Raw genomic sequence first — 17,318 nt, 5'->3', positions numbered from 1 at the left:
CTGAGTCATTCTGACTGCTAATTGGTCTATTAGGACAAAGTTGAACTCCCCAAGCAAAGTGTGCACTTTGAAAGAAGTAGTTCCTAAGCAACATGTTTATTTTGTATGTATGAGATACATTGCGGTTTATTGACAATACCACCGCTGGTGAATGCCCTATTCAAAACTGTTCTAACAAAACAAAGTCAAAACGTTTCCTACATGTACTTCGCATAACTTTTAGCCCATTTCTTCCACTCCCTCACACAAACCTTATTTTATTATGCATACATGCAATGTTGGAATGTGCATAGGAGTGTCAGGTAAAATGCCTCCGGGTAGCAGATTAATTGAAAATTCAAAGAAAATCTTACAATCTAACAGTGAAAGTGTTTTGTTGCTATATTGTAGCATAAATGTTTGTCTGCTGTGCCAGACCATCTCCAGTGTCCCCTGTTCCTGCATAGTGTGTAGAGACTGGGTTCAGTTGGGTGCCCAGTTTGTGGATGATTAAGGAGAGTTCTTCTGTGACCTGAGACTTATCTTCCAAGAGCTCGTAGCGAAGACTCGAGATGTCCTGTTTGATCTCTTTAAGTTCCCCTAGATCAGGGATGTGGACCAACAGGAGAGGAAGGACAGAGACAACGAGAACAAAGGACAACACTATGAGTCAGTGTGACTGTGAGGTTGTACCTGTACTTTAGATTAATTAACCTTAATCTTTAGAGCTATACCTTCATTAACTTCATCACTTTCTTTATCCACCTGCGCTTTTAAGACATATCTCTTGACGAGTCTCTTCATAATTTGCTGCAATCATGAGATTAATTATAGTAAGCAGGTGGGATGTTGTGTTTTTATGGAGGATTCAAAGACAAGCTCTCTGGGTAACATTCTGAGAGCTGACAGTCATTCTGTACCTGATAGCGAGTGGGCTGGTTCAGCTGGCTGTTTAAACTGTGAAGCTCTGACATCTGATGATTGGCCTACATTAAGACACATACTTAAAACATACTTTAAAACAGACAAATGTTATGAAACAACATATCTTGTTTCATAAACTGAAATTAAAATAACATGACAATAAAATTGACAAACTATCACCATCTAGGGCTCATTTATGTGACTTCAAAATGTATTCATACCCTGGACTTAGAGTAGTATATCCCCAGGTCTGTCTTCCTCTCCACGCGGCGTCTTGGGCAGACGACTGCCTGGATGACCCTGAGGAAGGACTTGGGACTTGGCACCAGGCTGAAGGGGGGGGGGAGGGTCCTTCCATTGTCAAAGTAGGACAGCCACAGTTTAGACCGCGCAAACTTCCACTCCACATCAGCATCATCCTGAGAGAAGGGAAGGACTATATCATCATACACTGGAAACAATCTTCCTGTATTAAAAGAAACATGTTCAGGTGTTGGTGTAATGGGTGCTGATAGACCGTACCTCTATCTCTTGATAGGAGCTGTTGATCATGGCTATGAGCATGTTTAGGTGTTGGTGTAATGGGTGCTGATAGACCGTACCTCTATCTCTTGATAGGAGCTGTTGATCATGGCTATGAGCATGTTCAGGTGTTGGTGTAATGGGTGCTGATAGACCGTACCTCTATCTCCTGATAGGAGCTGTTGATCATGGCTATGAGCATGTTCAGGTGTTGGTGTAATGGGTGCTGATAGACCGTACCTCTATCTCCTGATAGGAGCTGTTGATCATGGCTATGAGCATGTTCAGGTGTTGGTGTAATGGGTGCTGATAGACCGTACCTCTATCTCCTGATAGGAGCTGTTGATCATGGCTATGAGCATGTTTAGCAGCACCACCACCATCGTCACATTATAAATTCCAAACAGCACGTAGCCGATGTTCTCAATGAACTTGTGGTCATACTTCAGTACAACTGAGGACACCTCAGACAGTCCAAATATCGACCAGAACAGCGTCTTGAAGCTCTCCTCCACCCTACAGTAACAACATGAAACTGGTAAGGAAAGACGATCTCTTGTGTCACTTACGCAGAGTGTCAGTAGCTATAGTGGATAAGAAAAAAAGAACAGTTTGGCACTGTATATACTGTAACAGATACCCAGTAAAAGGGCCCTTCTTTCAAAACCTATTTTGAAAAGGCTTTATTTATTTAATTGTGTGACATGATACTCCTACTGCATAGCATGCCTGTCTCCATACCTCATCAGTGGATTAACATTGTAACCCGACCCCTGACCCCATCACAACAGCTTGAGAACACTGTAGACCCCAACCCCAGTCACACCCAGGATCATGTTGTATGTGCTGGGACTGTACCAGCTGACTGTACCAGCTGATTGTACCAGCTGACTATACCAGCTAACACCACACTGATGAACCTACTCACGTGGTAAAGGCCAGGTTGACCTTGGCGCCCAAGTAGTATGAATACAGGATGAACATGCCTATCATGAACGCCAGGAAGACCATGATGAACAAGACCATGAACTTGAAAATGTCCTTGACCGTCCGGCCCAGGGAGATCTGCAGAGGCCCGAAACTTTCGTTGGCCGGCAGAATGTAGGCGATCCGCAGGAAGCTGAGCACCACGGCGATGGAGTACAGCCCCTCTGAGATCAGCTGAGGATCTGAAGGGCTCCATCTGGCCCTGGCTGACCAGGGCACAGAACCACACAGAACCAGTCAGAATCACACAGATAGTCAGAATCACACAGAACCACATAGAACCACACAGAACCAGTCAGAATCACACAGATAGTCAGAATCACACAGAACCACACAGATACAGTCAGAACCACAGAGATACAGTCAGAATCACACAGATACAATCATAATCACACACATAGTCAGAATCACACAGAACCACAGATAGTGTAAGAACCATGAAGAACCACCCAAACACTGTCAGAACTATGCACTTCTGATGATTTTCTACTGAACTTTCCATGTGCACTATTTGTACGTAGCTTTCGATGAAAGCCCCTGCTGAATGAATACATGTTAAATTGAAGGCTACCCAGTGAGGAAGCAGGTTTAGGTCATACTTCAAGTCCCAGAAAAAAAACGAATGAGTCGTTTGCATCACAACACACTTCATCCAGATTACTAAAGTGCTTGTTCCCTCAGCTTTGTTTATGCAGTGAGAATGTCACGTTGAAACACACGAGTGCTCCTTGCTCTCACCATAGGTAAAGTATCTGACATGTGGGGGCAGGGTGACGAGGGATAGATCGCTGGCCTGAACCTGGTCATCTACGTATTTCTGAGCCTTGTTGGCCAGATGGAAAGCTATGAACCTGGCAGTGAAGGAGGCTGTGAAGATGGATAGCATGCCAAAGTCCAGAACGTGCCACAGCTGCAAGATGTACTCCCTGCAGCCCTGAGTCCACAGCTCCTTACACTGCGACCACATCATCCCTGCACAGGAAACAGGAAGAACACAGTGCTGAGAGCAGACACCCACGTTGAGAAGGGATTTGTTTATTGTACAATTCCTCATAATTCTGATCTAACCAGCAACCCAGATGATGATGAGGCCCTCTGTGCAGCTGAAGCGCGTGGTGGTCACCCTGAACACCTGGCGGGGGTGCTCCGTGACGGTCTCGTTGGGCAGCGTGGTGATGCCTGTGAAGCGGTCTGAGGCGCTGAACACCAGCAGACACAGGAAGATGATGAAGGAGGCCGCATGCGCCACAAACTTCATGAAGGGACTTCGCAGCGCCGCGCCCAGCTGCAGAGACAAGCAACAAGTCAGACCACTTTATTCAGCCTTAAAGAGTTTCAACATTTACTAATCCAACCAAATAAACTAAATGTTTAGGCCTTTGTGAAGCAAAACAGGTTTTCTGGCTCTGACTGTTCACCAGAGTGTTCGACAGTGAGTGGTGATGACAGTAGTTTGGCCTGGTGGTGGTGTCTCACCCTGCTGCAGGGGCACAGCCAGTAAGCTGTGGCGAGAAGGGGCAGACCCAGGCCCACCAGCAGCACCACTAGGCACTTCACCAACAGGCTCTGCTCCCTGAGGAAGGACAGGTCCTCGTACCACAGACTCAGGAGCTGCTGCTGGCAGTTGGGGTGGGCCACAAACTGTGGAGGAAGATCGGGAAAAACAAATGAACTGAAGTGAGATTGAGATACTGTGAGCACAGTGTCTGGAAGCTGAGAAGCTGTTTGTGGACACTGCACTGTGCCTGGTAAATACAGACTGTTCTTTGACCACTGAAATACTGTTAGAACTATGCATTTCTGATAATTGATTTTGTACATATGCACTGTTGCTTCGCATAAAAGTGTCTGCTCAATGAATATAAGTATATAAAGTATATAAGGAATATAAATGAATGTAGTGCAGGGCCGTTATCATAATATATATTGGGGGGGTCACATCCCCCCCAATATTCAAATCTGGTCAAAATGTCCCCCCCCAGTATATTGATATAAAATATTAATAAAATATTAATGTGCTACGCTACTACAGGCAACCACGCACGCTGTCCAAAATTATCATCAAAAATGTAATCATATTCATAACTAAACGTAAAACTTTTAAGGTGGGGACCCTCAGACTCCCCAGCAGATTTCGTCCCCCCCAATGTTGACTCCATGGCTACGGCCTTGATGTAGCTCCTAATGTCAAATCTCAGGGTCTCGGTCTTGGCAGGACCTGTCGCAGTAACTTGCCTTCTTCACCTCGTACTTAATGGCGAGTTTGACCCTGTTGAGGAGGGAGTGGCGTCGCTGCCGCTCCTCCGTCTCATTACTTATGTCGCCGTTCAGGATGGCCTCAACCTCCTCCGTGTCCCGACACAAGTCCAGAACGCCCACCGCGAAGTCCTTACACTGCAGAGAAAGCTTGCGATAATCATTCTGGACAAACAAGAGACAGAGAAGGGCGACATTAATTTCCAATATTTTCCAGTCAATTTGGGCATGTTATAACGAAATCGTTATGAATAACTCATGATCCTCAATACAAGTTGAACTGACACGAAACATGATTTTATGAGACGAGTGAGTACTATGCAGTCTTGATATCATGAAGAATCTACAACAAGTAGCCTAGTTAATTGTTGCCAAATATATATTTACCAGGGAGAAGCAATTGTGTGTTGTCTCTTTTTTAATGTTCTTTTTCTCCTGGTGGACACAGTAGCACATATACAAACACCAGGCATAAAATTGGTGTTAATAGAATACCTCATAAGATTAAAATATATTCCGTGCACTAAATGTATCAGACGTGAAAACTTACAAATCAACTCAACTTGAAGGACATATTGTTATGCCACAATGTAAAAAAGCAGGAAAACTAAATGACATTTCAAGCCATTTTTATCCTGTAGCCTACCTTGAACTCTTTCTCGATGTTGGCAAGTTTGGCCAGCTCATTGCTGAGCTCCAGCGCCATAAAGACGGGATCTTCGCTGAAGAGGGACAGGTAAGCAGGGCTAGCCAGCCCCCGGTACGCGTTAATGCGAGCGCGCGAGTGGCTAAATGAGTCGTTGAGCTGTTTCTCAGTGCAGTCCTCGCACTTGCAAAAGTAATCGTGCGGCCGCTCGATGCGTGCGCCCTTCAGAAGTAGCATGTGAACCACCTCGTACTTCTGGCATTGCGCCGCCAGGATCACGGGAGTGATGTCTGGAGAGAAGCGCGTGCCGTCCTCGTCGTAGGAATAGAAGTCGTCGTCCTCCAGGTCGCGGGGACTACGCGTCAGACGCTCACTGGTAACAAAAGACGGGTGGGCCAGGATGGTCTCCACTATCCTGACGTAGCCTTTGCTGATGGCGAGAAGGAGCGCGTCCCCGATACGCGCCAAGTTGTCTTTCCGCAGGAGTAGCTCCGTAACCTCCAGGTGCTCGTTTCCAACCGCCAGCTGAAGCCCATTCTGGCCCATGTAGTCCACACAGTTCACATTCAGAGCAGGCATCTCCTCCAACATCTTGCGCACCACTGGGATATTGCCGTACTCTGCCGCATCCAGAAAACGCTCCTCTTCAGCGGTAAGTTTGGTGCCGCGGCCATTGAACATGAGTGCCGGGCCGCGCACCCCTATCCGACGGCCCCTTTCTCTGGCTGCATTCATGCGTCTGTGCGTGGCAAGGCCCGTCGTTGTGGACAGACTGAAACTAATAACCTGCTTCGCTCAAATCAGGCTTTGTGTGTGCGTAACAGATCCAGCAGAAATGAATCGGCCAAGTAACTGTTTAAGTGCGTGACTTGTTGCTTTATATTTCTCTCACATCCTGTGATACAAGTCATCGTAATTCTGCCTCCTGTGTGTGTTCATGGAGGGATACGAGGTGGCAACGCGTCTTTTCTCACCTCAGCAGCATCGAATCAGGATTATCCGTCATGGAACAGACCCCCCACACTGAGAACTCCTACTGGTTTAATAGCGTTTTAATGAAACACTACAGATGCTAGGAGCACTGCAGGTGCTGCTCTCTGCGGCACATTATCACCGCGCCAGATACCAGCAGAGACAGGCTGGAGAAGCTGTGGATAACCTTGGGTCAGGTTAGAGAAGTATACAAGCAAACATAATGGTAAACTATGTTAATTCAGATGGTTAGGACAGTTCAATATGAACATTTCAGTTAAACATGTCAGACCTTTGTAGATTGAACAACAAGCTCTGGTCAGCTCCCCTACAGCCTGGATCTGGTCAGCTCCCCTACAGCCTGGATCTGGTCAGCTCTCTTGCTCTTCCAGCAGGACTTCTAGCCACACTGCTCCAGAACTAATTAAAGGGGGGGGGGGGAGGTCACAACAGGGGGAGCACGCATTTACTAAGCATGCTTTAGTCAAAATAAGAGCAGACCTGCATATTATGCAGGACAGTGTAGCCATCTTGATACTTAATTTATAGCCAATGCCAGTATTTCTTACTTATACTTTAACGATTTCAACGACACATACACTTGAGAGCAGATGTGTGAACTTGCTACATAATTTCATTAAGACAAGTTTTAAATTTGTAGATGATTGACTTTATTGTCTTCAAAAACTGTAATTGCAGAAACACACACTCTCACTGATGAAGTCCATGTGTCCTGTCTTACACAAGACCACTGCACATAATTAGAATGTGGTGTTTCACAATCACAAGACACATTATCAAAATAATATATTTTTGCAAGAACAAATTATTTAAGACACATGCAGACTTATCATGCCAACAAATAAAAAAAACAATCCACTGAAGTCCTGACATATTCCTCTAGTTAGGGTAGTCAATAAAATCCATTTTCAAAATATTCATTTTGTTGCAAAAACAAATCCAACAAGAAAATTTCCTTGATTTCCTCCAATCCTTTCAAATGTCTTTGCTATTGTTTGATTTCAACGATGGTTTTCCTAATAGGAACCACTTCTACTTGTTCAAAATCTGTCCTCCAATTACAGTCCATGTTTTTCAATGTAGCGCCTGGAGAAACACAAGAAAACAGGTGTTATAACATGAACTCCTTCAGAATGTCACTCAGACTGTAAATGTGCATGGGTTGTTGTTGCAGACTGAATGACATTAACACAGGCTCCTACCTTCTAGCGAAGTCATACAAGGCCTCTTTCCTCTCTTGAAGAGACATGTGTCTGTCTACTGGCGACTTCCCAAAACACTGTGGGTGACAAGAAGAACCCTACATCAGACTACAACCCCAACCTTGCATAAGACAATAACAAAAGCACAGTCTAACACACACACACACCTTCATAGTGTGTGTGTGTGTGGGGAGTACTTCGATAGTGGAGGGGTGGGGGAAGAGGACCTTGACAGCAGGGGGAGGAGAAGAGGCAGATGAGGAGCTCCTGCTGGAGGTGAAGGCGGAGCTTCCGGTCGGCCCAGAGGAGAAATCCTCAGTCCTCTCCAGCAGGTTAGTGATGGTGGCGTCCACACAGTTGGTTTGCACTGTAGAGAACATTTAATAAGAAACAGACCCACTATTCTGTGGTTTAACATGCGTACTGCGCGCGGTGTGAGTGTGTGGGTACCGAGGTCGCTGGTGATAACGCTGAGGGGGACGTCAGGCAGCACATCCTTCACCTGCAGGGCCAGCCTGCTGAGACCAGCCTCGTCCACACCACGCACCTGGGCCCCCCGTGGGATGGGGCTGGCACCTACAGGAACACACGACCACCCACACAAGACCACACACACACACAGGAAAATGCCCAGATGTTACTGGAAGGTGGTTGTGTTACTGGTAATGCTGAGGTGTTACTGGAAGGTGGTGTGCTTACTGGACGTGTTGATGTGCGGAGCAACGTGTCTTGTCCTTTTGATATGCTCAGCTTTATCTGCTTTAGTGATCTGGGTAGACGCCACACTGAGTTCAGCTGCAAGGAGCTGAAAGGCACACAGTCAAGTCATCTGAAAATGTAGCAGCCAGTGATGATTGGCAGCAGAGGAAGTGAACATGAACCTTCTGCACCTGTTGTACTTTATTGGTGAAGTCTTGCAGGGTCTCTCCCTCCTGCCTGGACACAGCCGGGAGCCATCTTGGAGGAGGAATAGATTAAGAAAAGCAGAGTGTGAGCTGAGGCTGTTCTCTGGAACACTGAGACCCACTGCTGCCTGTGGCGCTCTCGCAGGAATACATATTATCTGTGATCGTCTAGAACCTGAAATAATTGTGAATGGAAAAAAAAAGTAATTATTTAGTACCTTACATGATAGACTGTATACGGGACAAAAAAGGTCCACAACAGTTCTGTCAACCAGGAGGATTCTGGGATGCTCTGAGGAGAAAATCAACAACACATCTCTTCACCTCCAGCTAACCTGTCTTACCCTAACTCCACATCTTCTTACACATGACCCCAGACCCTATTATACACAATGACCAGCTGGTGTGGTTCAGAGTAGGTGGGAGCATGATGTTTACCAGGGACAGGAATGGCCTCTTCACCTGCAGGGCCACAGGCTGCAGGCTCTCAGTCACAGAGAAGGGCCACAGGCTAGAGGAGGGAACCACCGTTAGCAGTAACAGATGTCATGTTCGCAGCCAGTTCAATGATTAATAACTTTTATTATTGATCTGGTTTATCCAACATGCACAAACTTGCACACAAGATTTGAAAAAATTATTATGAAAATGAAAGATTATCAAACCAGTGACACTTCTAAATGGCGAGATGGAGACAAACCTGAACTTGAGCATGCCGGCTCTTCCGTTGGTGGTGTCCTCCTCGGGGAAGAGCAGCAGGGGCGGGGTGCCGGGGGAGGAGGAGTACCTCTGCAGGACCTCTTGCAGCTGGGCGGGGGCCGGGACCGGGCCCAGCTCCAGGAACCCTCGGGCCCAGCACACAAACCCTGCTGAGCCGTCCAGCATCGGCTGCAGATTGCACACACTCCACATGTTTAACTGAATCATTGGCTGCAGATTGCACACACTCCACATGTTTAACTGAATCAGAACACCCAGATACACTTGGTACGGATATTACACTCACTGTGTTGCAAGAGGTCAGAAGATTGATGATGTTGTGGTCAAACTCTGTCACGTGATTGCAAATGTAGAGTTTCACGCGTTTGTCTCTTAGGCGTGGGTTGTTTTGTCTTACGTGCATCCCAAGCACCGAGCACATTATCCTCACAATGCATCTAGATTACATAAAAGATTTGTTAGACATCACAACAGAAGACAAGATATCAAGACTATAAATTAATTGAAACATTATTTAACATATTTTTTGAAGTAGAAGTTTACATAAAAGGCAGGGTTAGTTAGTGCTTACCGTCTGATAAGGCTGTCTGGCAGTGCACAGCTTACTAAGAACACATGTACACCTATAAAGATGCGTATTAACATCAGGCATAAGCCTATAGGAGAGTAGATTAGAAGCAGGAGGCGAACCAGTCCATCGTTAGGAAATCTATAATACAAACGTAAAAAGAACTATTAGACCAGCTATAAAAGAAGGTCACCACCTAGACCTGTTACTATTTATCATGACTTGTACAGTTTTACAATTTAAACACACTAAACTAGTTGCGCAATGGCTCAGGTCGCACAGTTTATCTCCAACAACAGCTAGCTAACAAGCTAGCGGGTCAACTTGCTGTAGCTAGATCCCATTTGTGTAACAGTATATCAAAACATGTAATACTATAATGTTCATAATTAAAGTTGTAAATGGTAACCAGGTATACGTTGATAATTAAAGTTTCCTAATTAGGAATTCGTGTAATAACGTAACGACAAATTCTCACGTACACAACGTGGCTTACCAGCTAGTAACTAGCCAACATCACTAGCCTAGCTAATCGACAATTTCCAATGATTACTGCTAGCGCTACTAACTAGAGCTATCAATGAAAAGTGACGTTAACTAGCCAGCTACTGTAATAAAATACCACTAAATAGATAACTAGACAGTTCTCGACACAATACCACAAATCTACAACACACCTACGACAAAGGAGTGCTCTATACATTAGGCAGCTATGCAATTAGCAAACTAGCTAAATTGTTCGTCCCTTGCTAGAGCTCAAAATCGCTTCGGAGCTAGTGCTAATTTGACCCTTTCGACATTTGCCAAAACAATTTACCGCTGAAAGTCGAACATATGTTCAATTCCCCGAGTTTCCATTGTTCAACTACTTCGATAAGAAGTTGTAGCGATTGCTGTTCTGCATCGTAAAAAACTGCGATGATAGCTAACTTCTGAGTGACTTATCACTTGAGTACTAAGCCAACTGGCTGGCTAATATCCCCAGCTAGCCTCGGCTGCCGTCTGGTCGATCTGAAGTCCGCACCGAGGAAGGGGCGTTTTCACATTCCAAACCGGAAGGTCATCGAGCATGCGCAGTTGTAATTTAACCCCATTGTAACGAAGTGAAAAACTAGCTAGTATCTAGAGCTAATTGTGGTTACGTGTTTACCAAACATTAATGGGACTACTACGCTAATTTTAGCCAACTTTATGAATATTTTGAACTGATTATTTCAAGTTGTTCTAAGCAAGCAGCATGTCAACTCACTTCGAGGAGAGGAGCGGAGTCATCCTGTGTAGAACATCGTGGGGGTCTTGGTATCAAACCATGGAGGAGGTGTTTATCGAAGTAAACGTTCCTCACGGCACGTCTGGTAAAGAAGTGAGATGCAATCTGGGATCAAAACACATTGAACTGCACGTGAAAGGACAAGAGATATTCAAGGTAGCAATTAATCAAATTCAAACCACTGGATGGTGATTTGGATCTTCTGTGTCATCCCATAATGTATTTGGTAGACATCAACATGCCATCAGAATCAGAATTAGCTTACTGGCTGAAATATTACCACATTTTTACTTTCAGGGTAAGCTATTTGGAACCACAGTTTCTGATGAAGGAACATGGACATTAGGTAAGTCCTCAGCTAAGCACTACCTATTGTATCTGTTAAGCTACATTAATTAACCTAGTTCCATGGTTGAATGTATACTGTACAACCCCTCGCCCCCTCCCACACTCCAGAGGACAAGTGTCTGATCCGCATCGTATTGATGAAGACAAACCGGGAGGCAGGAAACTGTTGGGCGTCTCTGCTGGAGGGGCAGTACTGTGCGGACGCCTGGGTTCAGGACCAGATGCAGCGCAAACTCACCTTGGAGCGCTTCCATAGAGAGGTACACCAACACGCCTTACATCTGCCTGGGCCAAGCCCGGAAATCATTCCCTTATGTAGACTGCCAATTTATATGGGGAGCTGTAAAGTCCTTTGTGACTTTTCTTGTAAAAAAAAGTCAATATAAAACTATTTAATTTGACAGTTATTTCTTTTTAAGAGATTCCAAAGGAAGCCAGAGATGATTTACCTCTGAGCTGCACCCATCCCTGTGATGCCCTCTCTAACCTGTTGTACCATCCCTGTGATGCCCTCTAACCTGTTGTTCCATCCCTGTGATGCCCTTTAACCTGTTATACCATCCCTTTGATGCCCTCTAACCTGTTGTACCACCCCTATGATACCCTCTCTAACCTTTTGTACCATCCCTTTGATGCCCTCTCTAACCGGTGTTGTCCTCCTGCAGAATCCAGGGTTTGACTTCAGTGGGGCAGAGATCTCTGGGAACTTTGCAGGTGGAGGGCCAGACTTTTCCAACCTGCAGAAGTGACGTGATGATCCACAGTGCTGTCCTGAACCACCATGCTGGAGGTCTTGACCCCACCCCTGAACCTTCTCCTGTCCGGGCTGAGACCCCAGCAGCTGGCCAGGTGGATGGCAGCGACTCTTAACTCGGTATTGAAGGGGAAGTAAAAACCATTGTCACGTGCTAACACATGTCCCCTCAGGGGGCTGGGGATTAACGGCATGGGATCTGGGTCATCCCAGTGCTACACGCCAACAGTGGATATGTACAAAGTGGGAAGGGTTTATACATGGGGATGCAAGTGCACAGTGAAAGCCATAATTTAACAGCCAACCACCTGCCTTTTAAGTCCTGTGTATTCTTCCAAGCTGTTCTCATTGCACATGAGTGTTTTGAACATGTCGGCTAGGGTGGGGTTCAGAAACTGAATCTAAGAATATGTGAACCGGGTTGCTTTGAGCAAAGTATATTGCATATATTTTAAGTGGAATAAAATGGTTTTTCCTTATGAAACACATTGTTGCGTGGTTGGTCCAAAGACAAGGTAAAGCACAAATTGCTTTTCAATAAAGTTTTATTGAAAGGTTGTACATGGGGCACACAGATGTGTATTAAGCCAATTGGTAAAAACATTTGTTATACTTAAAAAAAAAAAAAAGGGACTTAATTTGTAAAGAAAAAAGTTTACTTCCTATATAGATCAACTCAGGGGCCCTTTGCCTTGGCACAATATACTAAAATGGTAACAATTGTCTACATCTAAATTGTATTTTGTGCAACTTGTGAATACTACCACAATACACATCTTGTCAGTTGTTGGGAGGGGGGCTGCAAAGTAACTATGAGTAGTTGAGCTAAAACAGCATCGCTATATCAGGCAAGCTTCAACCATGTTTCAGATCAACCTAGCTCCTCCATCACTGAGGAAACCACAACACCCTCACAGTATCAAAAAGAAAAATAAAGTTTGTTTTCATCACCTTGGGTAGGAGTGTGCATTTAGGACAAGTCAACCTAGGGTGGGAGTGAAGGGTTTTGGGCCCGATTTCTTGGTTCCATTATTAGTGCACTTCACAAAACCCTTCTCCCTCCTCTTCCACATGGTGGCTTGAGGACCTAGGTGGTTCTACATACTTCTTCGCTTAAAACTGAAACCGGTGCTACAGAACGTCTCAGAAAACATCCTCACACTGATTAACATCAGAGCATAACTGTACACTTGTGCAAGCAATTCAACCTGGAAGGAAATCCTTCACTAGGGGGCAGCAAGACATGCCCACTGTTGACCAGACAGATGTGATGTCATGGTGAGCTTATCCAAAAAACGACATCACAGAAACTTAGGAGGCGGGTGGGGGGGGATAAACAAGAACTATAGAAACAAAGTAGTAGTTGGCATTTCCTTAAAGAACTCCATCATCCATAATGCAGTTCTGTAAGGAAATAGTTGGCGGTGGTAGGAGGCTTATTTCTTAGTAGGAAGTGTGGCCATATACGCCTCCAGCTCGGGCCAGTTCAGCAGCCAGACTCTGGGATGGTGAGCAGGTGGGTTCAGCAGCCAGACTGGGATGGTGGGATGGTGAGCAGGTGGGTTCAGCATCCAGACTCTGGGATGGTGGGCAGGTGGGTTCAACAGCCAGACTCTGGGATGGTGGGCAGGTGGGTTCAACAGCCAGACTGGGATGGTGGGCAGGTGGGTTCAGCATCCAGACTCTGGGATGGTGGGCAGGTGGGTGATCTTGTAGTAGCTGTGCTTCAGCTGCCGGGCTGTCCGTCCTGAGATCACCCAGCGCAACCTCTGGTTGTTGGGCCTGGAACGTCTGGTGGTGGAGTACTCCACCAGACACTTAGCCACCAGCTCCCGCACACACACCAGGTCCCCGTCTCTGACCTGGCCAACAGAACACAGGGACAACACTTCACATCAAGCAAACGTTGCTGTTATGTGAGACAGAGCCACTAAACCCAAGCCAGAGGGCATTAGCACCCAGCATCTCATCGTCTTGATTAATGATCAACTATAAATTTCCCATGAACCCTGGTTACACATTTAGGCCTTCAGCTGTGCAACAAGGCTACAACAGCAGCTGTGAGAAATGCCACTCAGTATCCTGTTACATAGAGAGGGGGGAGAGAGAGGACCCTGGTCACCCACACTCAGGAGCTGCTGGAGGGACTGCACAGCGTCCACTAGCTTGTGGACGTGATCGCTGTCGTGTTCCTCATGGATCTCCAGGACCAGCAGAGCCAGGGCCAGCAGAGAGGGCTGGGAGGGGAGAGTAAGGGGAGGAACATAGTGAGACACACCACTGTAGGAGGTTCATAAAGACACACCAGGACACAACTAAAAATAGACAAAGGTCCAATATCACGTTTCATAACATGCATAACAGTTGGCGCTTACAGTGTGCCGCTGAAGTGTATAATGGAAAGACAAGACATCAACCTACCTTAACTTTGGAGAAGACGAACGAGCAATGGCAAGCTTTCAGTAAAGCCTCCAGTCTCTCAATCCTCAGCACCTCTTGGCTGTGGAGACAAAACGCCCTGTTAGGGTTAGAGACGCTCTCCCTCTAAGAGCCACTGCGCTCCAGATGAGCAGCCTACCCGTCAGAGCCCAGCTGCTCCTGCACGTGGCTGTGGAAGAGGCGCAGGAAGAGCAGTGCGGTTGGAGCCTTAACCCTCCACAGCAGCTTCTCCAGGATGATCCTCTCCATGCGGACCATGTCCGACACGCTGAAGCGGTTCTGGCTGATGCGGATCATATCGGCGGCGTTGGGAACATTCTTCTCCTCTTCTGAAGACTTGATGGCAATGTAGAAGCAGCAGAGGCCAACGCACGACAGGTGCTTGGGCTGGATCTGGAGGGGGAGAGCTTGGTTAATCTACATGTAGACATAATGGCATAGTTCTTTAATAAATGTCTGTTGAGATTTGACGTTATCATTTTGACAGCTCATGTAGCACATGACCATCAACATTCAACCATGTAAATATTTGAGAGAGACTAATATGAGAGAGTTAATATGCACCAGGGAGACCTAGACATGAAAGGCTGCCTGTCTAAACATTTTCTTCATTCACCAGATGTTTCAAACCAGTGAGTCTAGTGGTGTGTGCAGCCTGCAGCTACGGTCACACTCACCTTCATGACTGAGAGGAACCGATCCAGCAGACTGACGGCCAGGGAGAAGGTCTCCGAGCTGAAGCCAAAGAACCGGGTGAGAGAGAGCAGGTCCTTCACCTCATACTCCCTCAGCCGCACCGTCATCCTCAGACCGTTGTCGTTAGCGCTCTCAATCACCCGCAGGCCCGTGAGTTTTGGCTGGTAGCGAGACTCCAGCTCAGTCAACGTGCGCAGCTGGGCGGAGAAGGGCTGGACCGCTGGGGATGGCACTGTGTCGATCATCTGCGGAGGGTCACAGACGTTACCAAACGCTGATAAGAATAATCATATTTGGACCTGCAGTCCACCCCCATGCGCTACCAATGTTTTAAATGACGGGTATTCGCTTTTCATTTACTGAGTCAGATTCCTAGCTGAAATTGTCATTGAACTGGACTAGTTGGCCACAAATAATTACATTATAATTATAGTAATCATGAATGTCAGTGTGATCCAAAATTATTCTTCACCCAAACATATTGCGTTTTACCTATGTATAGGGGATAGACATATTTTACTCTTTGATTTAAGAACTTAACTTTTGGGGGCTAGAGTAGCGAGCGACCCGGGCCTTGTAGGCTACGCCTGTGCGTCACTAATAGGGCAGCAGCGTTTCGGCATGTCGGGGCATGTCCCCAACATAGAGCAATGGACTAGCCAAGATAGCAATAGACACGACCACAGTATCGCAATTACGCGAATATCTACTTTTAAAAACACCATTCTAAATACTTTCTTAAACTACACTAGTGGATGACATGACATAACTAAAATATTCCTGTCAAAGGCGCAGGCACCGTTTAGGCTATAATGCCCTGTCATCGATAACTGAACGTCACAGCAAACGTTAGGCTAACGTTAGCTAAGAGGTAGGCTACATATGAAACTAATTTATACATTGTAACTCAAGTTTAAAACATATAGGAGACAAGCAAATATTTATAGCGAATGTTTTTATAACAAGTTGTTAAATAAAAGGTAGCTAGTTAGCACACGATTTGAAATTACAATAGAAGATCACGGTAACTTACCTTATCTTAAGTGATGGAAAGCGTTGCAATATGGTTATCCAAGATCTTACAGAATAATGTTCTAAATAAAAATGTTTAGAAAGGAAATGAAAAAAGTGTCAGTATGATCTTCCGACAAGAAAGCTTCAAGCAAACGTAAATTTCCGCCTATGCACACTCCCTACCCTTGGCATAAAGCGCCCGAGAAAGGGCTCCGGCGGTTTAAGTACGGCCGCTCTGCCCCGCCCACACAAAGGGATATTTGATTAGCTGTCGAAGGGAAGACCCTCCCTCATTTTGGAGTCTGATTCGATGAAATCGCAAAAATCAACGCGGAAGTCACTCTGACAGGGGGCAGTGATTGCTAGGCGTTCCTTTTTACTTAAATATAAAACGATGAAGCGGTTTTTGGAACATTACGCTCGGCCTATGACAATACACAATGTCTTCTCCCTCCCTCCAAATACTAAATGATTAACTCAATTCCAGAAATACACACAGATTAGGTATATGTAAAAAGTCAAAATTAGTTGGGAAATTGGTGAAAAAATACTTATGAATTGACCTTTTCAGCGCCAGGTTGTAGGCCTATTAACCAGCAGCTGGTTTTCTAGAACTTTTAGACCCCTACCTGTTTCTGGGACAGTCCAGAACATTCTAGTAGTGTGGTGGCAGATTGCTATAAAGTCGCACCCTTGTTCAGCTATGATATAAACATGTGTTTAATTTTTTTTTTCGTTCATTAACTTCACATTACACACGTTCTTTCAAAGTACTTTATTCATTGAGAAAAAAACATACAAATCCATACGGGATGATTAAGCACAAACCTCATGAAGACAATACTTAATATGGATTAACTATATAAGAAAACCTTTGAATCACGATTCACATTTTAGTTTAGTCTCATTAAGACAGTTAATCCCTTCAGCCTTCAACAATGTTTGGCTATTTAATAACTCGACGATCACATTTATAGGTATTGTGTATAATTTAGTGTACGCGTTGTTTCATTAAAGTGCTTCTTATTTATAATTTGACCAACCCTGATAACCCTTTCTGACAAGGCTTTTAAGCATTTCTTCTTTTAATACAAC

At 45.4% G+C, this 17,318-nt stretch overlaps 4 protein-coding genes across 6 annotated transcripts; 1 reads left to right on the top strand and 3 right to left on the bottom strand.

The window, feature by feature from the left end:
* Positions 1 to 23: 23 nt before the first annotated feature.
* trpc3 (transient receptor potential cation channel, subfamily C, member 3) lies at positions 24 to 6,052 on the bottom strand. The gene is given in 11 exon segments (XM_067247386.1): positions 24 to 579; positions 714 to 789; positions 900 to 965; positions 1,107 to 1,322; positions 1,746 to 1,941; positions 2,354 to 2,618; positions 3,151 to 3,384; positions 3,481 to 3,697; positions 3,889 to 4,053; positions 4,648 to 4,833; positions 5,315 to 6,052. Coding segments are annotated over 11 exon segments (2,556 nt in total). The 5' UTR covers positions 6,050 to 6,052; the 3' UTR covers positions 24 to 379.
* An 881-nt stretch (positions 6,053 to 6,933) lies between these two features.
* aup1 (AUP1 lipid droplet regulating VLDL assembly factor) lies at positions 6,934 to 11,087 on the bottom strand. 2 transcript variants are annotated; one of them, XM_067247146.1, is made up of 12 exons: positions 10,952 to 11,087; positions 9,706 to 9,843; positions 9,421 to 9,571; positions 9,115 to 9,302; positions 8,853 to 8,925; positions 8,633 to 8,706; positions 8,400 to 8,466; positions 8,209 to 8,314; positions 7,960 to 8,085; positions 7,737 to 7,876; positions 7,510 to 7,586; positions 6,934 to 7,393 (listed from the first exon to the last, which is right to left on the bottom strand). In XM_067247146.1, the coding sequence occupies exons 1-12, from the start codon at positions 10,972 to 10,974 to the stop codon at positions 7,366 to 7,368; spliced, it is 1,191 nt and encodes a 396-aa protein (XP_067103247.1). In that variant the 5' UTR covers positions 10,975 to 11,087; the 3' UTR covers positions 6,934 to 7,365. The 2 variants fall into 2 exon arrangements, with proteins under 2 accessions (XP_067103247.1, XP_067103246.1); XM_067247145.1 differs by lacking the exon at positions 10,952 to 11,087 and adding an exon at positions 10,520 to 10,700.
* nudcd2 (NudC domain containing 2) lies at positions 10,795 to 12,745 on the top strand. Its single transcript, XM_067247149.1, has 4 exons — positions 10,795 to 11,128; positions 11,270 to 11,318; positions 11,429 to 11,580; positions 11,986 to 12,745. The coding sequence occupies exons 1-4, from the start codon at positions 10,940 to 10,942 to the stop codon at positions 12,067 to 12,069; spliced, it is 474 nt and encodes a 157-aa protein (XP_067103250.1). The 5' UTR covers positions 10,795 to 10,939; the 3' UTR covers positions 12,070 to 12,745.
* ccng1 (cyclin G1) lies at positions 12,602 to 16,420 on the bottom strand. Of its 2 annotated transcripts, XM_067247148.1 has the most exons (7): positions 16,243 to 16,420; positions 15,191 to 15,454; positions 14,653 to 14,906; positions 14,496 to 14,574; positions 14,201 to 14,311; positions 13,775 to 13,936; positions 12,602 to 13,590 (listed from the first exon to the last, which is right to left on the bottom strand). In XM_067247148.1, exons 2-7 carry the CDS (start codon positions 15,452 to 15,454, stop codon positions 13,561 to 13,563), a joined length of 900 nt encoding a protein of 299 aa, XP_067103249.1. In that variant the 5' UTR covers positions 16,243 to 16,420; the 3' UTR covers positions 12,602 to 13,560. The 2 variants fall into 2 exon arrangements, with proteins under 2 accessions (XP_067103249.1, XP_067103248.1); XM_067247147.1 differs by having other exon boundaries at positions 12,602 to 13,936.
* Between the last annotated feature and the right edge of the window lie 898 nt (positions 16,421 to 17,318).

The sequence above is a fragment of the Osmerus mordax genome, chromosome 12, assembly GCF_038355195.1.
Source record: "Osmerus mordax isolate fOsmMor3 chromosome 12, fOsmMor3.pri, whole genome shotgun sequence".
In the NCBI taxonomy this organism is placed as follows: domain Eukaryota; kingdom Metazoa; phylum Chordata; class Actinopteri; order Osmeriformes; family Osmeridae; genus Osmerus; species Osmerus mordax.
The sequence above is the reverse complement of the archived record's forward strand: the minus strand, read 5'-3'. Positions and strand labels throughout refer to the sequence as shown.